General features: G+C 51.4%; 9 protein-coding genes across 9 annotated transcripts; 2 read left to right on the top strand and 7 right to left on the bottom strand.

Annotated features, from left to right (window-relative positions):
- Positions 1-1,145: 1,145 nt before the first annotated feature.
- Positions 1,146-2,662, bottom strand: QC764_0006140 (uncharacterized protein; the record flags this gene model as incomplete). The annotated part of the gene is made up of 4 exons (XM_062939792.1): positions 1,146-1,698; positions 1,851-2,200; positions 2,385-2,438; positions 2,501-2,662. 4 exons carry the CDS (start codon positions 2,660-2,662, stop codon positions 1,146-1,148), a joined length of 1,119 nt encoding a protein of 372 aa, XP_062804630.1.
- Positions 2,663-5,098: 2,436 nt separating this feature from the next.
- QC764_0006130 (uncharacterized protein) lies at positions 5,099-5,863 on the bottom strand (the record flags this gene model as incomplete). The annotated part of the gene is made up of 1 exon (XM_062939791.1): positions 5,099-5,863. The coding sequence occupies one exon, from the start codon at positions 5,861-5,863 to the stop codon at positions 5,099-5,101; it is 765 nt and encodes a 254-aa protein (XP_062804629.1).
- A 2,953-nt stretch (positions 5,864-8,816) lies between these two features.
- QC764_105023 (uncharacterized protein) lies at positions 8,817-9,695 on the top strand (the record flags this gene model as incomplete). The annotated part of the gene is made up of 1 exon (XM_062941743.1): positions 8,817-9,695. One exon carries the CDS (start codon positions 8,817-8,819, stop codon positions 9,693-9,695), a length of 879 nt encoding a protein of 292 aa, XP_062804628.1.
- Positions 9,696-11,363: 1,668 nt separating this feature from the next.
- On the bottom strand, positions 11,364-13,553 carry QC764_105020 (uncharacterized protein; the record flags this gene model as incomplete). The annotated part of the gene is made up of 1 exon (XM_062941742.1): positions 11,364-13,553. The coding sequence occupies one exon, from the start codon at positions 13,551-13,553 to the stop codon at positions 11,364-11,366; it is 2,190 nt and encodes a 729-aa protein (XP_062804627.1).
- A 528-nt stretch (positions 13,554-14,081) lies between these two features.
- Positions 14,082-14,540, top strand: QC764_105015 (uncharacterized protein; the record flags this gene model as incomplete). The annotated part of the gene is made up of 1 exon (XM_062941741.1): positions 14,082-14,540. One exon carries the CDS (start codon positions 14,082-14,084, stop codon positions 14,538-14,540), a length of 459 nt encoding a protein of 152 aa, XP_062804626.1.
- Positions 14,541-15,572: 1,032 nt separating this feature from the next.
- On the bottom strand, positions 15,573-17,147 carry QC764_105010 (uncharacterized protein; the record flags this gene model as incomplete). The annotated part of the gene is made up of 1 exon (XM_062941740.1): positions 15,573-17,147. One exon carries the CDS (start codon positions 17,145-17,147, stop codon positions 15,573-15,575), a length of 1,575 nt encoding a protein of 524 aa, XP_062804625.1.
- A 747-nt stretch (positions 17,148-17,894) lies between these two features.
- QC764_105005 (uncharacterized protein) lies at positions 17,895-19,638 on the bottom strand. The gene is made up of 3 exons (XM_062941739.1): positions 19,605-19,638; positions 18,957-19,536; positions 17,895-18,799 (listed from the first exon to the last, which is right to left on the bottom strand). Exons 2-3 carry the CDS (start codon positions 19,100-19,102, stop codon positions 18,199-18,201), a joined length of 747 nt encoding a protein of 248 aa, XP_062804624.1. The 5' UTR covers positions 19,103-19,536; positions 19,605-19,638; the 3' UTR covers positions 17,895-18,198.
- A 664-nt stretch (positions 19,639-20,302) lies between these two features.
- QC764_105003 (uncharacterized protein) lies at positions 20,303-20,906 on the bottom strand (the record flags this gene model as incomplete). Its single annotated transcript, XM_062941738.1, has 2 exons — positions 20,303-20,583; positions 20,630-20,906. 2 exons carry the CDS (start codon positions 20,904-20,906, stop codon positions 20,303-20,305), a joined length of 558 nt encoding a protein of 185 aa, XP_062804623.1.
- A 1,740-nt stretch (positions 20,907-22,646) lies between these two features.
- QC764_105000 (uncharacterized protein) lies at positions 22,647-26,806 on the bottom strand (the record flags this gene model as incomplete). Its single annotated transcript, XM_062941737.1, has 5 exons — positions 22,647-23,252; positions 23,534-23,744; positions 23,884-26,034; positions 26,092-26,510; positions 26,561-26,806. The coding sequence occupies 3 exons, from the start codon at positions 26,804-26,806 to the stop codon at positions 24,519-24,521; spliced, it is 2,181 nt and encodes a 726-aa protein (XP_062804622.1). The 3' UTR covers positions 22,647-23,252; positions 23,534-23,744; positions 23,884-24,518.
- Between the last annotated feature and the right edge of the window lie 109 nt (positions 26,807-26,915).

The raw sequence follows: 26,915 nt of genomic DNA, 5'->3' as shown, positions 1-26,915 counted from the left end.
CAATACGCCATAAACCAATAACGTTGTCTCAAGAATACCCCTGAAATGCGGAATTCACCACCAACTCCCGTTGCCGATGTACAACGCCGAACCGTTCCGAGTCAACTAGCCACTCTAGTGTTCCAAACATCTTGATATCGTTCAAGTGATACAAGTACAAAAAGGGGGCCGGAATCCATTCCCATCAATCTTAAAGGCCGTTGATCCCTAATCTGAAATATCATCAAACAGGCTTCCCTTTCTTTTTCCCACCCACCAACCCGAAATCATGCATCTTCTCCCCTACACCCTGGCACTGAGTGCCATACTCACCCCAAGCACAGCCAAACCCGACACCCCAAAAACAGAACCCTACTGCCGCCCCTTCCCCCTCAAACCCTTCATCACCCCCCCTCACATCCAATCCATCCCCTCTTCTGCACCACCCTCCCCAAATGCCTACTCACCCTCCCCGACATCGTCCTCTTCTGCAACGACATCCTCACCCCGCCCGGCCGACAGACAAAAACCGTCACAGTCACCTCCATCACCTACGCCCCCACCACCGTATTCACAGACACAACCATTACCAGCGAGACGTGCTCCGTCACCACCGACGTTGGTGGGGGGAATGGTTTACTGCCAAGGGAGACAGGTGTCATCAACGCTGTTGCGGCGGCCATACCGCCAATCTGGTTCGACGGGCTGGGTCTAGAGGACATCACCAAAGTGTGTCGGTGTGTTGCGCCCGTGCCGGCGACTGCCAGGACGGTTACGGCCACCGCGACTAGCACGAGTAATGTTGCGGTATGTGAACATCCAACATCGCTGCTGTTCTAAAATAAATGATTGTCGGATGCTAATGGCCAATGATGAATATTTTTCAGGTTACTCGCTACACCGAGACATTCACCCAGTGCGAGACCACCTGCCTTGCCAACGGTCAACTATGTGACATACGCCCGGCACCAAACAGCTGTTGTGGAGGTTGCTCGCGGAACGTTGCTAGCACTACTGGAACCTGTGTTTTGGGATATGACGGTTACTGGCGATGGGGCAGTTTTGCAAAAATTATCGGGGAGAGAAGAAAAGAAAGGGGTTGTAATATCATGGGACCCCCCAATTCTAAAACAAATGACCAGGAAAATGTAGAGAGCTTTTTGCAGTCACCTCATCCACTTCCTCGCCTGATTAACTCCCCAACAAGGTGACTCTGGCAATCCCTGACCTGCTTCACTCCCAGTCTGGACCCTATTCATTCTCGGCAAGTCCAGCATATCCAAATCCACCACCCCCGGCCCAGCCCATAACTCCGTTCCCCCTGTCTCACCAGCTTCCACCTCTCTATCTCTGTCAGTCCTAGTGACTACCGTCTTTTGGGTAACACTCAATGGATAAAGCTTATCCCCCTCCTCCCTCAACCTCCTACTTTCAATATCCCTTGTATCAGCCATCTTTTCACTCTCAACCGCCTCAACCTTCCCCCCACCATCACTATCATTCCCCCCCAACTTCCCCTCCTCCAGACCATCCCTCCTCCACCGTCCCCTCACCTTGTGATACAGCGCCGGCATAGCAGGCATACAAGCACAAACAATACTCAAATTCGCCTCCAACGCCCCCAGCAACGCCGCTATCCCAGCGTATTCCGTAAAGTTAGTAGCCATCCACTCCTCCATATTATTGTAAACCAGCCTCGTAATCGAAACCCCACAGATTCTGGTTGTTCAGTCAGCAATCATCCCAACTGTTCAAAAGCTGAAAAAGAGAAAGAAAAATCGCTTTCACCAACGTCAACCAAAAACAACAATCCCCGACAAAAAAAAGGAAACTTACACAATCCCAAAGCTAAAACCCCCCAAATCCCCCACTTCCTCCTCCTCCTCATACTCCTCAACCCCAAAATCACACCCCCCGGCAGCAGCAAAATCAAGCAATCCAATATCGCCCCCACCCCCGTCTGCGCCACATAAAAGTTGCTCGTCTCAATGCACACGAAGTCCGGGTTCGAGAGTTTATCCCAGTTTGCGCTAAACGGGCGGCAACCAGCCAACGAGACAATCACAAAGGCGATCCCGTAGCAGGTCGTGAGGAAGAGGAGGACGTAATCGCAAATGACAAACCAGTAGTAGGCCGAGAAGACTGTCAAAAAGTAGGACAGGAGGGAGATTTTGACTAGGGTTACTGATAATGAGCCGCAGACGCCGATGGTGATGAATTGCTGAGAGAGTGGGGTTAGATAGTGTTTACGGGGGAAAAGGGGGGTTGCTAGAATAATGAGGTGGGGTTGGGAAAGGGGGGGGGTTGTCTTGGCGGGATGCATGGGATGTGGGTAGGGTTGGTTGACTTGCTTTGGTGGAGAAGAGGAGTTCTTCTGGCGTTACGGTAGAGGAGACTTGGCCTACGCCGCCGTGGGTGACGGTGAAGTTTTCCGAGACGACGAGGCCGAAGGTGAAGAGCTAGGTTGTGTGGTCAGTCAGGAAGTTGTGGGGGGGGTGAGAAAAGGGGCAAAAGAACCCACCCATGATGCTATGATAGAGTACTCTGACAGTCCCATCTTGGTGCCGCGCAGGGACTGCGAGTAGAACCTCAATGCCACTGCCGTGAAGGACAGGAGTAATCCGACGCTGTTCACCGCTAGAACCGCGGTAGGGAACACCATCCGGACATTGTAGGGGGCCATTGTGTCGAGCGGCTCCGCACTGCGGCAGGAGTGGTGGCCGTTTAGACAGTAAGCTGGCAATATCAAAAGATGAACTAATGTTGGTGACTCTGTCTAGACAATTACCCCCCTAGTGCATGAAGGCGATGCACACCAGTCAGCTTGCCATGAGGGAGTCGAAATGAAATTTCCGCGACAGCCGATTCAGGGCCGAGATATTGAGGGACACCGACGGTTATCTGAAATGGTCGCCCACCGATAAGCGTCGGGGAGCCTCAGCTCATCGGCGGATTTTGAGGCTGACTTTTCGGTCGGGTTTCCTGCACATTGGTGCCACGGGCTGACGACAATGATTCCGTGGTACCTTATCGTGAACCTGTGCCGCATCCACACTGAACCCCGGAAGGCTCGGAAAAGGAACAATGCTACCCGCACAACGTGCTGGGACGGGCCTATCCAGCTGTCTAGGTCCTGCGTAGGACTTTCGAATGCGATTCTGCAACCAATGTGGCCCGTATGGCGGAGGTGGTCGGACAAGAACGGTGATAGCAATGTTGGTCAGACAATAGATCCTGTGGTCCCAGAAATGGAGAAGGTTGGTGATTGTGCAGTTGAAGTTTAACAGTATGAGGTATGCTGTGGCACAACTCCTTCTCATCTATGTTGCATGGTTCTGCGTTCTCCCTTGCCATTGGTTCTGATGGCCAGTCGATATAGTGGTGTAAAAAGGTCACGGCTGGGGCTCTGTAGATCTCTGACCAATGCAGGGGCGTATCCACGGTACCTTTGCATGTACTACCACCGGAGCTATCATAGCTACGGGATCTTCGGGAGCGGCACGACAACCTAGATCCTATGCTGCATATGCAGGCTTATGCTCCCACTCGAATGCATTTTCGGCCACTTCAAGATCGTCTCGGTAAACGCTTTGGTCAAAGGCAACCACTTGTGCGATGTGACTGGTGTTATAGTCATTGGTAGGGCACTTAATCAGTACATACGCCGCAGCCCTCCGCGCGGTCCTTTTGCCGATATTCTGCATGTGCCGTGTTGTGATGGAAGATCTCGTGATACGGGACTGCGACGAAATTATGACTGCTAGCAATTGCGCGGCTTGGTGAAGATGGTCAGTGTATAAAGCCATGTTTGACGGATACGTCGGAGTCCCGTTCAAATCCTTGGTTGGTGGCTGCCAAACTCGACCATTAGATCCACCTCGTCTGTTCAGATTCTTACGTGTAGGATGGCGAGCGAAACCGCAGACGACGAAGCGTACATCCTAGGGAGGAGCTTTTCGGCCAATGCCCGGTCAGTGCGAATATCAAAGACGCCTTGTCTGGCCTTGGCCTTCAGGGGTTGGTCAATCCAAGTCTAACCTTCTTATGTTCTAGGTTGAACCTGCAATACTTTCTTTGGAAGGACGGTGGATTTACTCTCCATCCAAACATCCCGGCTGATGGCGACGGTCTACAGGTAGCGGAGATAGGAGTGGGTACCGGGTACGGTTTGATCTATAGTTCCCCTTCCTGTCAGCCATGTAGGCGAGATGCATGTCGCTTACACCATATATGTGCCTGCAGGATCTGGCTCGTGGACCTGGCGCGATATCTCCCGGCTTCGGCAAGGATCGACGGCTTCGATATCGACTTAACGCAATGTCCACCCAAGGAATGGCTACCACCCAACGTCTCGGTTCATAACCTCGACTACTTAGCACCGTTGCCAGACTACTTACTTGGGAAGTATAATATTGTCCATATTCAACTTTTTCATCTAGCCGTTCACAACAACGATACCGCTCCGATAATCCAGAATCTTATCAAGCTGTTAAGTATACATCCCGACTTTTCTGCTTGGGAGGTCCGGCTCTAATGTATCGGTGTGTGCTAATACCTTGTGCTTATCGTAGAGCCCGGCGGATGGATCTCGTAGGGAGAGATTGACTATAGCAGATGGAAGATCATTCGGACTAAGGAGGGAAAGGAAATCACAGATAGCCTGACCCCGTTGCTAGAGATAATAGGTATACTAGGTGGAACAAAACCAAACTGGACAACTGATAAGTAAGTCTCTCCCTGTCCACACCCTAGACACCAAAGAAGTACTTACAGTTGCCAGTTGGCCAATTAAACTTCCTGAATTCTTCGAGCAAAATGGCTTAGTAAACATCAGACTTAACAATCGTCCGTTTCCTTTAGAGTTATTACCATTTCAGCTCGACACTACCTTAATAGCTTCGGAAGAAGTAAGCTACAAAGCTTTGGATCAGATAGAAGGGAACCTAGGTAGCCGCTGCAAAGAACTAATCACCCAAGTGTTTCGGAACCGGCAGAATTTAGCGTATAATGTCGGACGGCTCACTGTTATTGGACAAAGACCTGGTAGCTGAAACTATAAAATAGAGTGGGTGTGTTTGAAGAGCATTTATTCTAACTATGTAGCAATGATTTATTTCAGCTAAAGTGGCCTGTTTACCTCTTCGATCAGTGTGTGCGCTGTCCACTCGGGTCGGCTAATGAAGGGCGAGTAACCAATATCTACTTTAATAACAATATCAATCTTGTACGGGCCACTAGCTTTTGCCGATTCGATAAGGTACTGTGCCGCAGCAACGGTGGTCGGTCTGTCGCCCATCGTAAGAATGTAAGTCGTCGGGACATAGCGCCAAGCGGCATGAGTGGTAGTACTCCAGAAAGCCCCCAGGCTCTGCGGGCGTAGTTCTTTTGCCAGCTCAGCGACGGTCTCGTCGTTAAGATCTTGATAAAACATGCCCTTAACATCCTTAGGCTTAACCGTAACGATTCCTTCATCAAGACTAGTAATCATCTCGGGGATTATATTGTCTCGCGTGCCTTTAGGCGAGTGTTGGAAACCTTCCGGAACAAAAAAGGCTGTAATGTAAATGAGTCTAATCACGCCTCCCTTCAGCCCTTTGGATATACAAGTATCCTTGTCCAGCCCCTCCAGTGCTGTGCCGCCAGTTATTCTGCTGAAGCTATGTATGACCATAATGATATCCTCCTGCTTCACGAGCTCTGAAACAGTCTGATAGATTGTCTCTACATCCTTGGACCAGTCGGGTGTGGGTGGTGTGGACCTTGAAGAAGGCAACGCAGGAGCAACGGCCTTGTAGCTGGCCTTTTCGAGCTCGGTAATGACACGCTGCCAGCAGCTCGGACTGTGCCACGCACCGTGAAGGAGGACGAAAACAGGCTTGGCCATTTTGGAGGAATGTGGTGAGAGGATGCGGATTGCAGAAGGGCGGATTGCAAGGACGGCGCGGAGGATGAAGCGAGAAGAGAACTGGTGTTCTCTATCAATACTGCTTCAGCAGCAGATCCAGCATTGTCAGACTCAAGGCGATAAGGATGCGCGAAACATTTGGACCTTGGGCGGTTGGTAAAGTCGTGAAGGGCACAGGAGGACAATATTGACATCGTTCCTGTGCTTTTCCCGACGTAGAGTGATTGATCCCCAGGCATGTCCATAAGTCCGAGCCACTCGTGAGTATTCATCAGACACTGATCGTTGGATCAAGCTCAGAGGATGGATAATTGACATAGAAACAATGTGACCCTCGTGATTTTAACTGGTCAAAGGAAATAGCAAGGCTCTACTTGGGAGGTGAGTCGTCAGTGTCCAGATGTATCTCGATTATTTTGTCGAGATCATCGGAAATCCTGAGCCTCCCATACCACCCAGGCCTCACTGGTCTTGAACGTTTTCTCGAGAGCCTAAATCCTATCCACTTGGGTTCATCACTGCTCCACATCGGATTGTCGGGATTGACTATTCATCCGGAATCAACCTCATGCCACGGAGTGTCTTCGCTCCAGTAATAGTATTGTATCGGAGCCACAATCGTTCATGCCATGACGTGCATGTATCTCGTACATTCCGAAAGCTTGTGATACGGAGAATTTGCCAAGCTCTCCGGTGGCAAAGACTCCGGAGAGAAGGCCGGATAACCACACAATGGACCAAATTGAATTTCAACTCTGTCCGGAAAATTGCCCGTCTCACGCCAACATGACGTGCCCATCTGGGTTGCTGGTTGATGGTGATTCATGGTCACTGGGCTGGATAGGCTTGTCCATGACCATGTGGGGAAGTGCTTGTTTCGTTGACCGGGTTTGTCTTTGCACCAGTAGATCCAGAAGAAGGTTATTTTCCATGGGCTTTTCGCTTGCTCCGATGGGTCTGCAAAGTACGACACCCACGGATGTGCTTCCCAAGCTACAGGCACACCCCAAACGTGATTTGTGATGCGAGAATTCTGCTTCGTGGTTTGCTTCCAGGATTCCCATGCATGCGCTAAGTCTATCAGACTCGAATGAGAGTTGTTGCTTTCTGTATTCCCCCAGGAGTACAACAAGGTCTGACGTAAGTCTCCTCGCCCCATGGCCATATTTATCAAGTGGGCTTGGGTGTGCAGGGAATTCAAAAACACCTCTCACGGGCTCGCTGACAAAGGATAATAGATGGGTAAAATCAAGTATTGAGGCAAGGCCCGCGCTCTCGAGTGGTGGCCTCACGGACTTGGCACAGTACATGCTGTTACACACGTAAAATACTTGCTGGTCGGTGAAAAGCAGTCTTCGTTTAGACGGGCACCCTTCTTGAAACGTCCAGGCCCTTGTAGCCCATTTCGACTTTCCCAGGAGTGGCAGAAGATGGGACAAAACCTAAGTAAGAACAACGTGACCAATGACCACCCGCTTTTGGGGCTGGCGGGCTTTACTGCCAACGCCAGGAAGTCCCTCGGCAGCGCTCTCTCTGGAGATAGAGATAAAGGTGAGATCGGCACACGTGTATATGGCGTCCATCTTGGTGATCTGCTCATTCTTTTCCTGTGGGTTTTCCTAATCAATCCACTTCTTGGCGTCAGGTTTAGGAACGCAGGACGATAAGTCAAAGCGATATCAGAATGTCGGAACGGCACTCACATATTTACGCAGCATAACGGCATCCGTCAGGTGCAGGGACCACGCATCGTGCCCGGGAGTCTATCATCCGTAGCCCGGGAATTGGCTGCTCATGTTGGGGCGACATCTCAAGCCATGGTTCTGCTGGCAATATCCCATCCAAGTTGCAACAAGGTCCCAGCTAACTACATTCGGTAGGATGCGTCGTGCGCCAAACTCCTTCTTCTCCGTTCTGTCCTCGACAAGGGGACGTTGGAAAGCGGGAGGATCTGGTTCGAACAGTGCATCCCACCCTCCGGTAGGATCTTCTTCGAAACCGCTGATGAGGATATTGCCCTTGGACCATAAATATGAAGCATTCGCCAAGTTGAACTAGCAGTGTTGAAGGCTTGGTAAGACGTGACGGCAACAATGTAGGTTTTTCCACCATACTCTGGCATGATGGTTGCCAATATTGCGACACACTTGGCATGTGGATTTGCTCCATATGCTGCCGTTCATCTGAGGGTCAAGAAACATTTTCCTACTCCCATGTGTAGCCGATATCTGTCCACCTCTCTCGCAGCCAATCTCTGGGCGAGAACATACTTTGAGACTTTACTCCATGCAATCGACCTGCAGCGCCCGCACAATCTCGCCGTGCTTGGGCCTGGGCGTTCATGGTCCTCTGAGATGTGCCCATTATCCTTGGCTATTTTCCCCGCAAGTCGCCGTCTTGTTGCATTTCTCAGTTGCATTGCGGTTGCCACGGGTGAGTTGTCAGGCGATTTCAGGCAAGGCAAGCTGTGTATTGTGTCGGTGAGGAATGAACCAGGTTTTAGCAGCGTCAAAAAGAAAACCGTCAAAAGAACGTGGACGGAATAAAAGTCAGAACCACAGGTCAGTTCCACGAGCACAGGACAGAATTTGGCAACACGGTGCATGACATAGGGGAGCAACCAAACGTTCTGCAGTGTCCCGTGTGTAAGGGGGGCATTGACTTGCTTGCTCTCGCCACAGTGCGACAATACTATTGTTGCACCCCTTAAGCTTTGTTCGGCCACCAGCAGAGATGTCTCAGAACAAAACAAATATTTCTGTTGTGTTCTAGACTCTTAAGATTCTATTTAACCACGTCAAGGTTACCTGAAGTGAAACGTCTTTTATTTCTGGCATCAGCCTTCATTTTACGTGAACATTTTGCATCGAAGCAAGGATTACTTTGGCAACACATCAAGACCCTCTGCTTGGTCAAGACAACACATCAAAAAATGGCTTCCACACCTGTGCCCGATACCGGCCGCATCCTGGCCGTCCTCAAGCGAGGCAACGGTTTCATGGAGGGAGATGGTATCAGGGTTTGGCAACCCCGTCAAGACTTCCCCGTCTGGCGCTTCACCATTCTCCTCAAGCGAGGAAATCAAATCCACCCTGTGGACTCCGACACTGTTGTAAAGTGCGGCGTGATTCTCGAATCATCTGCCCGCATTTTCAAGGGTGATCGGAGGCTTTCCTCCTTCTTCGACTTCATCAAAGCCAAAAACGTTGAAGTCCAACCCAACAACCACATGCAGCTTAAATCCAAATACTGCACCAACCCGGAAACACTGAATAAGGCCATCAGGGACATCTTTGACGCTGCTTGGCACCTGAGTGGTAATCCGTTTGGCAACCTTCAACCGATGGTCTTTCCTGGGCACACTCAGGCTCCGATCTCCACCTCCACCTGTGGTATTCTCCCTGGGGTCAAGGTCCCGTGTACATTGGTCCCTGTGCTCGGCATTCCCACTCACTTTGCTGTCCTCAACATCTGGCGATCACCACAGGGCGATCATGAGCTCCTTGTTCGTAGAGTCCCTGGTGGTCCCAAAAGTGGCGGCGCAAGGCTGGCTCCCTTCTTCACTACCAATGTCTCCGCCCTTGATGCCTCGCCTCTGGCGGCTTTGAAGCGTATAGCAGGTGAGGATATCTCCAGATGGTTGTTTGATGACAACACCTTCTTCGCATCCCAGGGTAAGATTTGCTCTACTCAGATTCATGGCCCCGAATACGGGAGTGCCCGAGAGGGCACTGTCGAGTTTCGAGGCGCTACATCTTTGATGTGGTCCTTCCCAAGCACAGACATGTCCATGAGCTTGGGTGCGATGTAAGCGAGTTAATCTGGCTGAATTTCCAGGAGCTCGGTAGGGAGCTGTTTGCTAACAGCTTTAGTCCGGAGAATGGCTTGGTGATTCTTGACTTTTTGTTGAGGTACCATATTCTTCATAACCGGATTGAGTGGGGGTTTCTGGATGAAATTGTCGCGAGGATGAGATATGATTCTTCTGCTGCTCAGTACTAGCTGTGTCATGGCCATCTCATCATCACCTAAAATCTCCGGAAAAAAAAATTAAAAAAAAGAGCAGTTACCCTTCATAGGTACTAATTGGGCTGGCTTTCAGGATAATTAGCCGTTTGCGTAAGATTCCATCTAAGACGAAAAGGCCAAAAACAGGTACCAGGGAGGCATACTTAGCGTGCTTTCATTTAATACACTTTTTATCATTTTACACTTCAAGACTTCAAAACTAACACAATGCATATTTTTGTGACCTGAAAAAGCTATGTCCTTTTACCTAGTTCATTCATCTCATCCATCATCTCATCCACCATTTCATCCGACCATTTCTCCCCCGCAAGGCCTTCCTTGCTCCCCCCGCAATCCCTTAGTTGACAGCTCAAGCACCAATGCAAACAAAGTAATCCAACCAAATCTCACAACTCGGTCCAACCTCGGTGTTCCAGGCCTGAATCTGCGCTTCCGTAATCCCATATCTCTGCGACAACTCCCAGCAGTTGTCACCCGATCGTACATAATGCCAGGCAAAGCAGTTGCATACTGCCCCGGGCTGAACAGGTGAAGGACGAGAAGGTGATGGTGTGCAGCTTGTGACAGGCAGTGCGGTGGTAGACAAGGGTGGTTGAGTTGAGATGACGGTGGTGGCAGGGTCACAAGGAGCGGTAAGGAAGGAAGTCACGGTTTGAGTGACGGTGACTGTGCCGTTTGCCTGTCGTGGGATGTTCCAGGCGGAGGTGCCGACTGCGAAGGCAGTGGCTGCGGTGAGAAGCTTGATGAAGTGCATGGTGGGTGAGTGTTGGATGGGAGAATGTCGCTGGTGGATGATGAGGAGGGGACGTCAAAGACTTTGGGGATGATGAGCCTCCGTTTTATACCTGCTCTTTACTTCATGATTATGTAGCCAGCCCCCTCTCCTAGTGTGCGTTCTTTTCACATGCATCTAGCCTCAAGAATCACCAGCCTCATGTCTCCAAACAGTGCATAATCTTACTCATCGACGTGGATTACGTTGGACAGACTATTGACAATGGGACTATCGCTTCCAGCTTGGCACGTCATCATATCGACAGATTCGTTTATGCCAATGTCAACATATGCGTGAGAGTTGCATGGAAGTTGGGGTCAATGTGTACTGCTGAATACACCGTTCCTGCATGAAGCCCCCAGCTTGCCCTGCCATCTGTCAGCATGTGTGGGGACATCAGTCATCTAATTGTTCGTCAGCTTCAGCTTGTTGGAATGGAGCCCCATATCCAGATCAAGAAGTTGAGATGAGGTGGAGCGGAAAAACCAGGATATCTGTCGGGTGTTGTCGGCCGTCCATTCACGTGTGGGGGTAGAGCCGCATGTAAAGTAAGTCTGTATTGTTCCAAAAACACTTCCTTGTTCGTCGGCAGGTGTTCCTTTGTAGAAACAAACACTGTTCATTATTACTCACAGAGTACGGAGACCACGCTCCTGTTTCCCTCCAGCACACTATCTAGTTAAACACCTCCATCATAAAATGATATTCGATCTTACTCCCATCCGTCCTTCCCCTCGCACTCAACAAGCGACACCTATCAGCCAAGATCTCCCCAACAATCGGTGTCCCACAAAAGAAAACCCCGACCTTGAACTCCTCATCCTCCCACTTTTCCTTGTCTTTCCTTACGAGTTCAGCCTTGTACCCCTTCATCTCCTCATAATGCCTATCCAAAATCCTGATAAAGTCTGGTCTGCCGAAGTGTGTTGCGTTCAGCAGTCCGGTCAACGGGCTGGCTGGGTGCTCAGGAGTACGATGCATTTCCAGCAACCAGCGGTATACATGCGTGGCGATGTTGTTCCTTTTCTGAGTGACGTGGGTGTGGATTCTAATGTCGAGATGCGGGCCGTGCTCCTCCTTATGGTGCTGAGCGTGCCACTGCTGGGAGCGAGAAACCCGGTTTAGGAGATCGGATAGCCAGAGGAGGTTGTTCTTGTCTCTGACACTCCAATGGAAGTCAACGCGGCGATAGTCTGATGGGTGGTTGTCCGTCTCGTTGCCTCCCTTGGTGAGCGTCTCCCGGTGGTTGGCGTCTTCTATAGGGGCTCCAGCAGAGACCTTCTCCCTGTCCCTGACAGACGAATCCTGCAAGCCATCCTCCCCAGGGCCGATGAGGTGGGAGCCATGGGATGTTGATCTTCCACCTGCAGTGATTGGAGCATCCAGACCCGGGCCATTGTGAGCTTTGTCGTCTTTCTCTTGCAAGTCCGTAAGGATACCGCTGAAGGGGGTGACACCAATACCGGCACCAACAACAATGGTGTGGCTGAAGTCGTAAAAGCGCTGTGCTGGTGCCCCAAATGGGCCGTTGATGCCAATCTGAATCTGTGCTATGCCATCTTTTCCAGCCAGGTCACGGAGTCTGCGTGTCCAGTTCCCGTCGGTTTTGATATGAAGCTGCATTTCATTACCGATACATGTGGATACTGTGAAAGGATGCCACTGAAAGAAGCTCAGGGCCGGGACCTGCAAGAAGACATACTGTCCAGCATTGTATTTCCAAATTCTTTCACTTGGAATCTTGGCTCTGATCGCGACGGTTTCGCTGTCTAGAACCTGAAGAGCAGCGCTGATTTTGTGAAAACCAACCAGTAGCCGCACAATTCTTTCTGTAAGAACCAAGAGCGTGGGGAAGGCAAGCCAGTACCCAAACATGGGCCACTGAAGTAGCCCTGCGGTGCCGTGGGCCATCAATAACCCAATAATGGGATACATCAGAAGATGGCCCATTTGGAAGACTTCATAGTTCCACTTTCTGACTGGAGGAGTACTCAGCAGTGAAAGAAGATAAAACAAGCCCAAAGCAGTAAGACCAGTGAACCCAGGCAAGGACCTAACGTAGTTAATATACGGCCGTGGCACAGCATCTGGTCCCAGCAAGATAGCCACGGCATCTTCGTTTTCCTTCCTGCTGCCCCAAACAAAAGAGCCTCCCAGGTGTCCAATTGCATGAAGACTTGCGAGCACAAGAGCCACACACGAAATCCTGATGTGGAACTCTTGGGACAAATCCCAGTTGATGAACCTTGAGATGTAGTACGACCGTCGAAGAAATGTCGAGAAATACCGCGACATGCTGAGAATCAGAAAGAAGAAGGTCGGATAAAGAGCACCAGCGCAAGTCTTGGCCAGCACCACGCCCCAACCAAAACCGCGTGTGTAGTACTCTCCAGTGAGGTACTTGACAAACTGCCAAACCCCAAAAGCAAGCTGCATAGCCACTACCAGCCCAATAAAGGCGATTTCTGGCCCATGAACAGCCCAGTAAGACTTCGCTCGTCTCCAGATGCCCATCTTGCGCATGTAGTCCTTTTGCTCGCTGTCATTCGCCTGGTCCTGTTTCATGCTGGGAATCTTCCAGCTCTTGACCGTTTCGGCGAACTCGGCGCGCGGGATCCGGTTTTTGTCTGACTTGATAATGGCGCGGAGGAATGCATGACGGTCCAAGTCCTCTCGACTGTCATGGTGAAGATGGTGTGGAAGTGCCTTGGGAGCAATCTCCTCATGGACCTTATCCAGCTTCTGCTCGACTTCGCTGTAGTCAATTAACCCGTCATTGTTGTGGTCGAGGTCGTCGAGAAAAGAGTTGATCTCGTCGTCCGTCAAGTACTTGACGTCATCCCATGGTGCGACGTTGGAAGCCATCAAGGCTTGTTGATTCGTGTATGGTTCGTGGTGGAATTGGCTTGAGGAAGAGGATGAGAAGCTGAGAGAAATGAGAAAGAAAAAAAGCCATGTTCGCCATGATAATAATCAAGTAACGAATGAGCGTGTCAGTCGTGGCAGTGAGACGCGCCGAGACGGCATACGTACGCCAAGTCTCACTGCCAGCTCGCCAAGCTGCTGGGTGATGATATTCAGGAGGATCCAAGAAAGGCCCAGCAACTTGGCTGGCGAGAGACCAATCAGATTCGCATCTTATCGTAGGTCGCCAAGCCAAAAGATAAGGAGCTTCGCGGAGCTGAGAAATCTGAGGGCGGTCCAGACTTGATTATGCTCAGCATTGCACTCTGGCACAGTAGCTCACCGCAGTTGCAGTGCTCACATGGGTGCTTGAATTCCAGCCTCAAAGTGTTGTCAACCATGGCACGCGCTATCGCAGGCACGTGACTACGCGTCCTAGCCTTAAACCACATCAGCCATTCATCAACATCAACAAGACCTACAAAATCGATGGAGGCAGAGCTTGTGAAGTTACGAAAGGAAGTTGAGGATGCTAAGCGTCGGGCAGAGGTGGCTGAGCGCCGGGCAGAGGAGGCCCAACGCAAGGTCCGCAACACCACACTTGTCGAGTACCTAAAATATTGGCACCAGCATCTCTGTACCACGTTCGAAGTACAGCGGGATCCCAGGCTTACTACAGCCGGCCCTGCTTCGGCCCCGCATGGCAAGCTTTGTCCTACCTATCTCCGACACTGGGACGACTTTGACACGCTACAACGCCGCACCCTCGACAGCTTATTCACCCTCTACCCGGCCGATCAAAAAGCCTTCCCGAGCCCGCACGCCACCCGAACACAGGGCCAGGAGATGTCGCGTGGCAAGATCGGAGATCACCTGGTGCTCGACCACTTTGTGGGCAACTTCGTTGAGACGCCCGTACGATCCATCTTCGCCCGGCTGATGAAGTAAGCACGACCGCACCCGGGACGAGTTCGGCATCGTCAGTCAAGTTATGTTTCAAAATCGCGATACCACTCTCCCCGACGCCAACGTCAGACAGATCGGCCCCCCTGGTCCCGATCTGGTTACACCACCGCCTGTAATCTTCAACCCTAGGGTCCAGCCGGATCCAGTCTGCTGCTACCAACTAGAGTCAGCCGAGATGCCTACCAACCTCTACCACATTGAATATAATAGTAGAGGTAGCGATTTTCTATGTCTCAACGTAGGAGCTGTTTCTGGCCCCAGTTAAAGACAGACCGTCGCTGCCTACACAGGCACAATGAAAAGGCCGTTTCTGGCTTTACGTATGACTGGCGATAAGGTACTGGATTATATTGGGAACAATACAAATCCTCGGTGATCCCAGATGCACCCAGATGCAGGAACGGAGAAGACTTGCCTGAGTCGGCACAGCATTTCAAGTGTGTTTGCACCAGCCGTTTGTAAGACTGCCTTATTCTGGTTCTGTTGAACAGCAATGGAAATCGTACCACACAAAGCTGTCCAGCTTAACCGAGGCATTCCAGAGTTCGACTGATTCCAACATGGTCACATCCCATCATGCCAGAGCAGAGACGTCCAAAATGGAATTTTCACAAGATATTTACTTTCGACTTCTATATACCACAGCCAGCCCTAATCTGGACCAGATCAAAACGAAGGAGGAGAAGGTAAATACAAATGTCCAATCTCCCCAGCGGGCGTTTGTACAATGACCGTTGGTCCAAGTTCAGTACCAAGAGGAGAAAGAAAGAAAAAAGGCAGATATGTATAAGAGACTCTGCCGGGAGAAGAAAACCGAAATGTCACTTTTCCAAAACCTCAACCTTTGACCCAGACCCAGGAATATCACTTTTCCAAAACCTCAACTTTTAAGCCACTCCCAAGAATACATCCTTCCATGTCAACACCGAGGTGAAGATACCACTCCCGAATTTCTTGCCATGTTTATCCTTGGCAGGTTCGCCATCGAAAGGCTTTCTTGTCGGAGGCAGGCTTTTAATCACGGGAACGCTTCTTGTCGTGAGAAGGTGTGCCATCATGGAGTTTGTGGTGGTGAAGGGGCCCTTCGTGATGAGTGAGCCCGCCATGGTGAGGGAGTCCGCCGTGGTGAGGGAGCCCGCCGTGATGAGGGAGCCCGCCGTGGTGAGGGAGCCCGCCGTGGTGAGGGAGCCCGCCGTGGTGAGGGAGCCCGCCGTGGTGAGAGGGCTGCCCGTGGTGAGAGGGTTGGTCGTGGTGAGGCTTATCATTGGGCGACCCTCCATCATGTGGCTTCCCGTCGTGGGGCTGACCGTCATGAGCAGGCTTATCGCTGTGCGACGGCTTGTCGTCGTGTGGCTTTCCATTGTGGGAAGGCTCATCATGATGTGGACGCTCGCATACACCGTCTTGATTCCCAACATCCGCCGAAACGATCAAGTAAACCCTAGAGCGCCGGCCGCACGCAGGGTAGTGGATGCCGTCCGTGTCGTACTCTTGAAGGCCTCCGAGCACATCCTTGGTGTACGTGAAAGAATCCGATTTGCAGGTCGTAATGGGGAGGCAGGAGAGGTTGATGTTGACTTTTTCAATGACGTACTTCAGGCCAGGTGTAATCTTGAGCCTGACGTCCAGCTTCTTCAGGGCGTTGATGGTAGCAGCCCAGCTGCCAATCCTCTCGTAGTACTTGCCCTTTTCTTGGATGTAGAGATGGCCGTGTATGCCCCTTCTGAGGTCGTGAATACTGGGCGTCTCATACCAACCCCAGCTGCTCTTGCAATCTGTGCCCTTCTGTGTGTTGAGATCATGGGAGTTTCGAGGGCTCTGATAGCCGTAAGCAGGTGTCGTATCGCATGTTGCATGGCAAGGGGCAACTAGGCACTTGCTGCAACGGTAGGTGATCTCGAAATAGTCGTAGTCACAGTCGTAGGAGGTGCATATGCCGTGTTTGTTACGACCGCCGGGCTTGCAGGGAAACTGTTGTTGGAAATGAATCGGTTCGTGTGAATCAGGTACAATAACGCTTCCGGCGAATTGGAGATAGAGGGTGAGGCCCGCTTCGTCGCCGTTGGGGCACATGCCCTCAAGAAGGTGTTTGATCTCGGCATGGCTGGAAGCATTAATAATTTCGTTGAAAGGAACCTTGCACAGGAAAGTGCCATCCTGACCTGGTGTACACTGAACAGCTCTTGTGGGTGGTGGTGGTTTGTATCCAGCTGGGTAGAGAGGGTTGCCCTTGAGTCCCCAGGTGACCTGGGCAGATGTGGTGGTGTGGCCGGGAAATGGGTTGAAGGTGAAGGTCAAATACGGTCCAGCAAAATCAAGACAGACTGTCGATTTCCCCTTGGGATTGTCGTAATTGCCAAGGAAAATCTCAGGACATCTCTCAGAGTAGTAGTCCTCAAGTGGTAGCTGAAGAGTGTTCTTGTCAGGGAATGAAACGCCGGCTAGACTACAGTCTGCCTGGCAGATGTCGTACTCGGTCCGTTGGAGAAGGTTGATCTCCCTGGAAACAAGAGTCTCAAAGGTTGGCTGAGAGGCCAAGGCAAGCCGGAAGGTTGCGGCAACAAGCGCCAAACCCGAGGTGAGCTTCATGGTAAGTCTGGCGAAGGAAGTTGAGCCCGGTCACCGGTGAAGATGCGGGAAAAACACAAGACCATCGGGGAGTTCGGCGAGACGCTCATTATAACTTCTGTGGCAGTGTGCCCCCTCGATATCGTCTCCTTTTCAGTTCCTTGTGACAATGCAACTAAAGTTGTCATGATTTTCGCCGTCTTGATGTGACCCATGTTTCCTCTCGCAATGATGTCAGTTTAACGAGCATCAGAATGGGAGAGCGAGGGAGGCGTGCGGTCGGCGATGCGCCACCAAAGTCACTTCCGTGTCAGCTCTGCGGAAGACCCATTAAAAGACCCTTGGTATCGATGTGCAAAGCGAAACAACGGGTTCCGGATGTTCGACGGGAACTGGAGAAGTCCGAAGGTGCCAGCGGGTGCGATCCAGGGCATGGTCGGCAATCGCGGTGAACTCGGACGGAGTTAAGACTTTATATGGCCCAATCCCAGTTTGTTGAGGATTCCCAATTCTTCAAGGCTTGATGAAATAGTACAGATGTCTGCTAAAACATATGGTTCTCGACAGTTGGCGTCGGAGTACCGCTAGCAACTTCAATTGGGTTTCAATGGTCCACAGTGCAACCAACAGTTCAAATGCATCTGCAAGATATTTCCCCCTCCCCATAAAATTGACTTCATTACTTCCAGAGTCAAAACCTGTCGACGGGCAACGACGGGAGCGGTTCGATGACATAACAACATGAACGCAAAGTAAGCGATTCAAGATGGGGTATGCACGCAACATATCTACCTCAAAAGCAGAGTTGACTGATTCATTGAGAAAATTTCAGGAACCTAATGCGAAATTCCCGATCCTCTTCTCGGTATCCGGATTATTTGTGACGCCAAAAACTCCATGCAATGCCTGACAGTCCTCCTCTGGTTGTTGGTTCCCACGATCAACTGTTCTGAAGAGGCCAGTTGTGATGATTTGGACCACCTTAGTTGAGTGAAAAAGGCCCTATCATAGTTCCCTCCTCTGATTCGGCAAACAAGTGCCACACAATGGCCCTGCCCATTATCAAAGACCCTCAACCAGACGCCTGTGACACCTTCTCATCATCCCCCTTGCGTTCCTTGCCCTGCTCCTTCTTCCCATTCTCCTCCTCATCGTTTCGGCATTTCTTCATTTTCTCAATATCCTCCAGATCTGCCTTCTGATTCTTATTCTCTTCATCTCCAATCGTCGAACTGGCGAACAATTCGCCCCCAAAATTGAACCTCGGGCGGGATTGCTGGCGCCTCGTGATTATGATCTGGTGATGCCGGCTTCGAGCGGCACCAGGGATATCCACCCCGCTCAACGTACGCGTGACTTCGCGGTACTTGGTGATTGCAAGACAGCTTGTGCAGTCGCTGGTGCTCGTCGTCAAGTTGCGACAGTGATCGCAACAGTTTTCTCCATTGACCTTTTGAATTCGTCCATGAAGAGGATGCGCAGGCAATACATTCTGCTGCCACCGCTGGCAACGGCAACAGATCGCCCACCAATCCACGAAACGATCCTCCAGCAAATTCTCGCCCTCAATGGTCTCCAGCTGCTGTCCGTCTCTGTTGCGCAGAATCGTGGTGGGGTTCGTCTTGTAGCCGCACCCATGTTTGCAGGTGTGCGGACCACCGTGCCAAAAGTCCCTGGCCAAAACACACTTGTCAGAAAGGTAACTCCATCCGGGTAATGTGAATTGCCGATGGAAGCTTCATAAGCCTCTGGTAGACATGGCGAGAGAAATGTCTCAAGGTAGAGCGTGGGCTTTTGGTCGCGGCAGCGAGAAGGTTGCGAGCGACTCACCACTCTTCTTTGCCGCTGACTGCGCACTGATGCGCCCAGTAGGCCGGCGCGACTTTCTCGTCGATCGGTGGAGCGGGCGGCAAGTACGGCTGATGGCGTAGGTATGACAGGTAGGCCGGCACGGTGGCGCTGTTGTCGGTGGTCATCGTTTTGGATCGTCGCTGTTCGATGGTTGTTGTTGGGAAAAGATTCGCGTGAAGAGGATCGCGCAAAGTGAATAACACCAGGCTACCTTACTCTGGCGGAAAAAACAGTAACGCTCCCAGAAAGCGGCAGGAGCAAGTGGCAGAATTCAATTCAATGATGTCGTCGTCCACCAATTGCAGGCGGGTCCAAAGGCCATTGGGATCTCAAAGCCCACAAGCTTGGATGAAAAAGTCCCAAGTTCGATGCCAGTAAGGACTCCTTCAGTCCGCTCCGGCCATCGCTTGTCAACCAATTCGTCTTGTAGATCGATCACGCACACGACCAGACACATGCGGATGATGTCCTGAGCGAAGAATTTTGAAGGGGAACGCAGCCAACCCCCCAGTAGTGATAATGTAGGTAACTTGGCCATTGTTTGGGTGGCCTCGATTGACTGGACCAAACTGCTGAGAAAATTGCCATGACAGCAACTAAGTGCATGGCAATGCTCGAGAAACCTACCTCCTTCTCAACGATGCCTGAAAGCTCTCCGTACCAAGGAAGAAACCAGACCTTGCCACCTTGTCGAATGAATCTCGTGCTCAAGCGCTGCTCAAGAGACTCGGTTGTGATCGTTCCCAGAAACCCAAGTTGTCCTCAAGTTCTTTCCCTCGATTGTTGTCGGCTTAGTTGAAAGCCGAGTGCTCAAGAGGATGTCATAGAGCGGCAAAGTCCAGTTCCCGACAGCCTGATAGATTTGCAAGACTCCCGTAACATGCCATTGCAGTTGATGATGAGGATGGCAGTCTACTGGAAAGCAACGTCGGTGGTTTGATGGCAAATATGTGTGTGACCCCTTCATTGATCGCCAAAATATGACCACCTCCGCGGGGCCCAATACGATAGAGCTGCATGCCCCTTGGCCAAAAAATGCCTACCAACAATGTCAGCGATCGATGTTGCAGGAAGCGACATAACAAAGGCTCTTCCTCAGCAAAATGATGAATAAGAATGTTGATAATGTTATCGATGCGATGGTTAATATGGATATCTGACACAGAAGAATGTTAGACATGTTGAAAGCACAAGAAGGGTATGTCGAAGGAATGATGTACCCAGTCGAAATACAATCGAGATAAGAATATCTGTGACAACTCAATATCAGCAACCTGAAAAAAAGCAGGAGTTGAGAGTGAACCAAAGGAATTGGCACATACCGATTAAAACACCGATTTAAATGCAGTGGTAAGTTTCCCGCAAGATCTGTGAAGAGTCGCCTGGGGGCGCAGCCTCCCGCAGAATCTGATGGAATAAGGCGTGGTTGTGGAATGGCGGGAGGTCTGCGCCCCAGGCAATGGAATGAGGAGACGACGGACTGATCTCTCGATGAGATCAGTGCCCGTGCCGGGCCGAATGACCCCAAGGAAGACGGAGGAGAAGAAGGGGAAGAAAAAGGAAGAGGGAGAGAAAGAGGAGGCAGAGTAATTGGGAAGGGAAACAGAAGAGAGAGAAGCAGAAAGTTGAACGAGAGACAGTAGAGCTCTAAGATTCACTGAACCAAAGCACAGCGCCTGTCATAGGAGGAACCCTCCGGCAGCTAAATCGAGACCTGTCTTCGCCCCTATCCACCTGCCTACAACCAATGACTAATAGGTAAATAGGCGGAAAGGAAAGAACGGGTACACCTCCCCATGCAAGGCTGGTGAGCCGTCCCATCCACAGGATGGCCACAAAACGCCATCCATCCTTGGTAAACAGGTCTAGCGTCATAAAAGCTGGAAGACGCACATCCCTCGATGACAGAACAATCCCTGGGAGACACATCTTCAGGAAGTAATTACTGGAACAGTGAGTTCGTTCGATTGATCAAGCTCCTTTTGGTTCTATCACCTTGCTTTAGGGCAAGAGAGACGAGAGAATTACGGAAGGGTCTCCACAAGACACGGGGACCGGGGACAGGAGATATTTCAACGGCAGTAGCGGAAGGAAACAAAGAGTTCAGGCAGCTCAGATCAGCTACTTTCTTTCCTTTGATCTACTGATGGCAAGCGGCCGGGGACGGAATCCAAGGACCCCCTTGTCGTGGAATGGTATCACGGTCAGTTTTCCATGAAAAGGCAGGAAGATGGCAAACGCCGAACTTAATCGAGGCAGTGGGAACTGCTGGAATTAGGTTGATACCTGGATCCTGCCGTCCAACAGGCAGCCCTGGGCACCCTTTCATGGCTGCCGATTTGGGCTTTCTTTGCCCCCTGGCTCGCTCACCTCACTAGGTTGGCAGCCATGAAATCATCAATAGGATCAATTCCATCAAGACATTTCAAAGATGCTCCTTTCATGTGCACACAATGATTTACAACCGAGGAAAACATCCACGAGTAATTCATTTTGTTCCCACACTGTGCCCCCGTACTTCAGAGTTATTGCTCAACAATGCCACCACAGGTTGACCCAGCATGTGGCTCCGGTCCAGGTTCCGCAGCACCTTTCCATTGGCCCAAGCAAGTCTCCATTCCCAGGAAAGAACACCGCTCGTTCACCAGTACCCTTGTGGTCTGGAGAAACATAGGAAGAACCTCCTCATCCTCGCCTCTGGCTCTGGCCGTAACTGCCACAGAATAATGGGACACATCCAGGAGAGCAATCCTGAACTCCTCTCCATGTCGTATCAAGCTGAGGCACAGCGACCTCAATCTCTCTTTGATGTCGTGTCATGCCAAGGCAGAACCACCCTAACATCTCTTGATGTCGTATCACCCCGAGGCAGAACCACCTCAACCTCTCCATGTCATCTCATGCTAAGGAAGAGCCACCTCAACCTCTCTCCGCATCGTCTCATCCCGAGGCGGAGCTTCCTCACCACTTCGGGCCAGGAGACCATTGGCTTGGACCAAGCGGTCCGCACCTGTGCCATACCGTTCCCGCCCGTTCCATCTCAGGTTTTTGCACGCCCGGCCTACCATCCACAGGCAGAGCAACCCGAACAGCTCTCTATGTCATCTCGTGCTGAGGCAGAGCCCCCTTGAGATCCCCCAATATCGTATCAGGCGGAGGGAGACGTACCTACCTCAACATTTCTTGATGTCGTCTCGTGCTGAGGTAAAGCCACCTCGGCGCTGCTGTCTTGGGCTGACCTGTTCCACACAGTTCCCGCCCGGCCGATCTCGTGGTTTTCTAAAGTCTGCCCCAACAACGGGAGAAGGTTGCGAGGCTGCTTCATTCACCAACGGCAGCCGTTTTGTGTGTTGATTCTATTGTTTCGACTGAAGAGCGGAGGGACATGTGCATCCCAAAGATACCAATCTAGATTTGCTTGAGCCAGCGGCTGCCAGTCATCTACTCCTCTGTCTTCGCGCTTTCTCACAGACAAATGTGTAAATACATGGCGTTGATCATCAAGTATCCTATGGAGCCTTGAAGTTAATCCTTTGACCCGCAACACATGTCGGTATACTGAAAACTGAAATGTCACAAGAATTGCTTTGTACACGGGATTTTGGAACGAGGAACTGAGATCTGGAAATCCTACCGGTATCACGGACCAACATTCGAAGTGGAACCATGTTTTCAAAGAGAACTGCATCAAGTACCCTACACTGTTCAACCCCTCTGAAGGGTACCTAAAAACGATACAGGATAAAATACATGGTAATGATGTTGAAACATCTGATGAGCGCCTGGAATGGGCCTCCCCGAGGGGCCATCCCCACCTTTCACCCTCCCATAAGAAACCCGTTCAAAGATGTTAAGAAAAGTGAAGAAAAAATAACAGTAAGAAAAGAATAAAAGAATAATACATAAAAATAATGAACCCAAGAAAATAGATAATACATGAAAGAATAGAACCAAAAAGAAAGAAAAGACATGAACAATACAAACGCGCAGGGCACGATGTCGTCCCAGTGCATCATCCTACACCACCGACAACAACACCCCAACAACAACAACAGCAACAACAACAACAAGACCATCATCACCACCAACGCACGACACCATGCGTCCCAGTCATCATTACCCCCCACAACTCCAGCACCCCTACCATGGGAAAAACGCGCAAGAATAAGGGACGCATCTGCTTCACCAGCACATTTGCGACGGCCTCGAAAGACGAGTACGCCACAAAAAAAATATCATCAGGGTAGCACTATACCCCAATACCGGGTCGCCGAGGTGGACGCCACCAACACACAACACACATAGGCCACTTCTTCTTCCACATTTCAACACTGCCGGCGCGCCCCGTGGCAGCTAGGCACCCGGGACCTTCAGCGGGTAGGAGCCCTGCGCGGGGACTACCGCTGGGTGCCTGGCACGCCCCGGTGAGAGCCCTGGGAGACGGGCCCTCTGACAGGTGCGGCAAGGTATGGACGCATCCCACGTTGACCCCCCGATGTGGTGAAGATTGTGGGTGCAGGTTGCTCAAAGCTGAACCATCGACAGGACAGATGTAGGTGGGACCGATAGTATCCCAGTACGGCTAGTTGGTGTTGCTACCAGGAGCTCTCAATCGCTGTCTCGTGCTAGTGGCTGGTCGAAGAAGATGGAAGTACTCTGCGTGAGCCGGTTGCTGGCGATTTGGTCTTGATCAAATGCTGGATTCGAGCTCCGGTGGGTTGGTCTCCCGATTGTGGGTTGTGCTTGGATCCAAACTGGATAGAGGAGCTGGTGTCAATCAATTGCGTTAATATTGCTGACGTTGCTACAGTGAGCATTTGGGAAATGTTCCAACGAAAGGACTAGAACCCTGAGGAGTAGAACAAGCACCTCATCGTACGCAGAGGATGACAGGACAAATACACACCTTGGGGGCCCTGTTGTCCATCTGCACCGTGTTTGGCCTAAAGATCTGATGCGTGGGTAGATGGCCGGTAGTTGAGTTTACACGTTGAATAAAGGGCCCCGGTTATAAACATGGCGGCGGCAGAAAGAAATCAGAGCTTTGCCTAGAAATCTGGCGTGAACTTTGAGAAAGGGTGAATAGTGGACAGGAAATGGAGCTGGAGAAGGGAAAGCAACAAAAGGGCCTCTGCGTTTGGTCTTTTGATCCAGCGGCTCTAGGCACGTTGGGAAGGCTCCCACCAGTCTCCAAGCCGGAGCATGGCAAAGAGTATCCTCCATGTACCCGCAGGTCCCGAATGCCACCCCTTGTCTATCCACTTCCACCCACCTATCAGAGTCAGAAAACCTATTGTCCTTGACCTGAGGAGATAGGTGGTCTGTCATCGTGCGGGCCCGTAGGAAGCCTTGGAAGGCCAGGCAGACAAGAACAAGAAAATTGGTGCCATTGCCCAGTGTCTACTTTACATGCGTTGCTTCCCTTTTCCTTCAAAGTTCTGCACTGTTCCCTGGCAAGCCCCCATCCCGATGCGGTCTCCCTTTCAGGTCCTCCCCCTCCCTTGTGATAAATTCTTTCTGGGCAGTCAAGAAGGGGTACCCCTACCTATCCAAATTGCTCAGGTCATTCTTGAACCCAGTAACGAGCATATAGCCAAACTCGGCCGCCTCCACACTCCTCTCAGCCATCTCCTTTTTCCCCAACCCATTGTACGCCTCCGCCAACCTCCTCAAGGCAACCACCACATGAATCGTCATCAACGAATGCCACTCCTCCGAAAAGAACATCTGCCTCGGGTCCCACACCTTGTCCTGGCTCTCCGCCCCCTGCGGCATCTCAAACCCAAAGTTCCTCAACACCTTCACCGCATGTCTAATCGTCTTAGAGTAGTTCTTCTTCCCCCTATACGCCCCAACCAACCAATTGCTCCCGTAAATCAACGTCAGTCTCGGCAATCGCCCGTAAATCTCCGGCTCGTGCGCCTCCTCCAACTGCTTCATCAGCTTATCCACCGATCGAATTGTCGCGTCGGGAATAATCGTCTTTGCCCTCGGCGTCTTCTTGTTCAAGATCTTCTCCACCTGCGCGAGCAAATCCTTCCTCTTCTCTCGACTAGCCTCCGACGATTGCTTGAGCTCGGCGACGCACAGGGTGCACGAGCACTCGAAACCCCATCCGTCTTTGTACACCCCGTTGCGGACATCAGGGAGGGATTTGACGGGAACATATTGCTGGAAGATTTCCTCGCCTGCCTTGATGTGTCGAGTCGCACGGGAGATCAGCATGTCGCCGAGGAACGATCGGAGGGTGTTGGGGACGCAGGCGTGGTTGAGGTTGCTGGCGTGGACCCAGAGACCTTTTGCTTGGCGACCTTCTTGGGCGGTTGGCCTGGTGTCTTCGAGTGTTGACAGGGGCACGGAGAAGCAGTTCTTGTTGCGGAGGCCTTCGATGACGAAGACGTCTAGGACTGGAACACCATCTACGAGGGTGCCTTCGAGCGGGTTTCGCTCGTAGGTCATCTCGCCGGGGTAGAGCTGGAGTACTGACTTGCACAGTGATGGGTTGTCTAGCAGTTGACGGACGGTCAAGGCATACAGCGCAGCCGACGCCCTCATCGGCTCGTACTGGTTGGGCATCAGGGTGGCCTTTTCTGCAAAGACAAGATCCCCGGGTGCGAGATCCTTGGTGGCGAACAATCCTCTTCCGTGGAGCGGGCTTGCCTTTACCTCTGTGTTGCGGGTGAAAGACCCCAAGTCCAGGTGAACGTTCTTTGGGCTCAGGGACTTGTAGATGGCTTCAAAGTCGTAGTCGCCAGTCTCCTCCTCGTGCAGCCTGGCGAGACATCGCTCGTACTCCTTCTTGATGGCTGGGTTGGTTGGGTTGAGCTCGAGAGCCTTGGAAAGATATTCCTTCGATTCGGAGTAGTTGCAAAGCCCATAGCATGCTCTCCCAGCAGTGTAGTATGCTTTCCAGTCCGTGCTGGTACCCGTTCGAGAGGCGAGAGCATCCTCCTTCGCGGAATCATAGCGGCCGAGAATTAGACTTGTCCCGGCGCGCTTGGTGTAGATTGATGGCTTGAATCCTTCATCCTCGGCACAATCCAGAGCTTCGGTGTAGCTGTTCCTCCCGTCAGCTTTCCCTTCTGCTTCTTCTCGATCCCAGAAAAACACCTACCAGAACACCGCCGTTGGGAAGTCCTTCTCCAAAAACGCCGTATCGCCCGCCTTCTTCCAGTCCTCCGCCGTCTTGAGCAATGGTCCCAATCTCAATGGCTCAGGAATGATGGGGTCGGTGAACCTAATCAGCGTCACATCTGATGGGTGGTCGACACAGATCATGTAATCCTCGCTCCCATCCGCATTCTTCCCGTTGATGGTGTAGTAGGGCTCCTTCACACCAATGATGCACCCTTCTGGTACACCAGAAAGGATAGACGAGTCATTCTGGTTGTAGATGGAGATCTTGTCCACATTACCGAACTCATCCTCGACTATGCTCACTGCTCCCGCCCCAAGGAATGGTGGGCTGATGACTTTGAGAATGAGGCCTGAACCCCGGTGGTGTGAGTTGACCTCGAGTTGTGATAGAGGGATCTATGGCAAGTGTCAGAGTCTTGAATGAAACGAAAAGGAGTGAGCAGTACAATATCAACTTCGCGAATCGACTTTGTCGAAGCAGGATAGGCAAGCGCCAAGTTGGGCTGCTTGACGGGTCTCGGCGCGTTCTCGGGCGAGTTGGCCTGTTTCTGGACGTGGACGGCGTGCGTCTTGAGGAGATCCTCTTTCGTTGGCTTGACTCTCGGTGCTCTCGTGGTGGTGTCTGGTTTGGTGACCACGCCGTCGAGCCCAGGGCTGGCGGTGGCGGGTGGTGAGGGAAGTACAACTGCCATTTTGTCGTTGGTCTTTTTCTTTCTCGGCTGGGGGGGTATCACTCAAAACAGTCACAACACAAAGATAATAAGGTCAAGGCCGAAGAAGATGAACGATGTTGTGATCTTG

This window comes from Podospora pseudoanserina, chromosome 1 (genome assembly GCF_035222485.1).
Source record: "Podospora pseudoanserina strain CBS 124.78 chromosome 1, whole genome shotgun sequence".
Lineage (NCBI taxonomy): Eukaryota > Fungi > Ascomycota > Sordariomycetes > Sordariales > Podosporaceae > Podospora > Podospora pseudoanserina.
This window is presented reverse-complemented; position numbering and strand designations above follow the sequence as displayed.

Excerpts from the sequence above, each read along its gene's own strand:
- QC764_105005 (XM_062941739.1), bottom strand. The coding sequence starts at position 19,102 with ATGACCACCGACAACAGCGCCACCGTGCCGGCCTACCTGTCATACCTA. Across the intron at positions 18,800-18,956 it reads GTCAGCGGCAAAGAAGAGTG|GGACTTTTGGCACGGTGGTC; the intron begins GTGAGTCGCTCG and ends TGTTTTGGCCAG.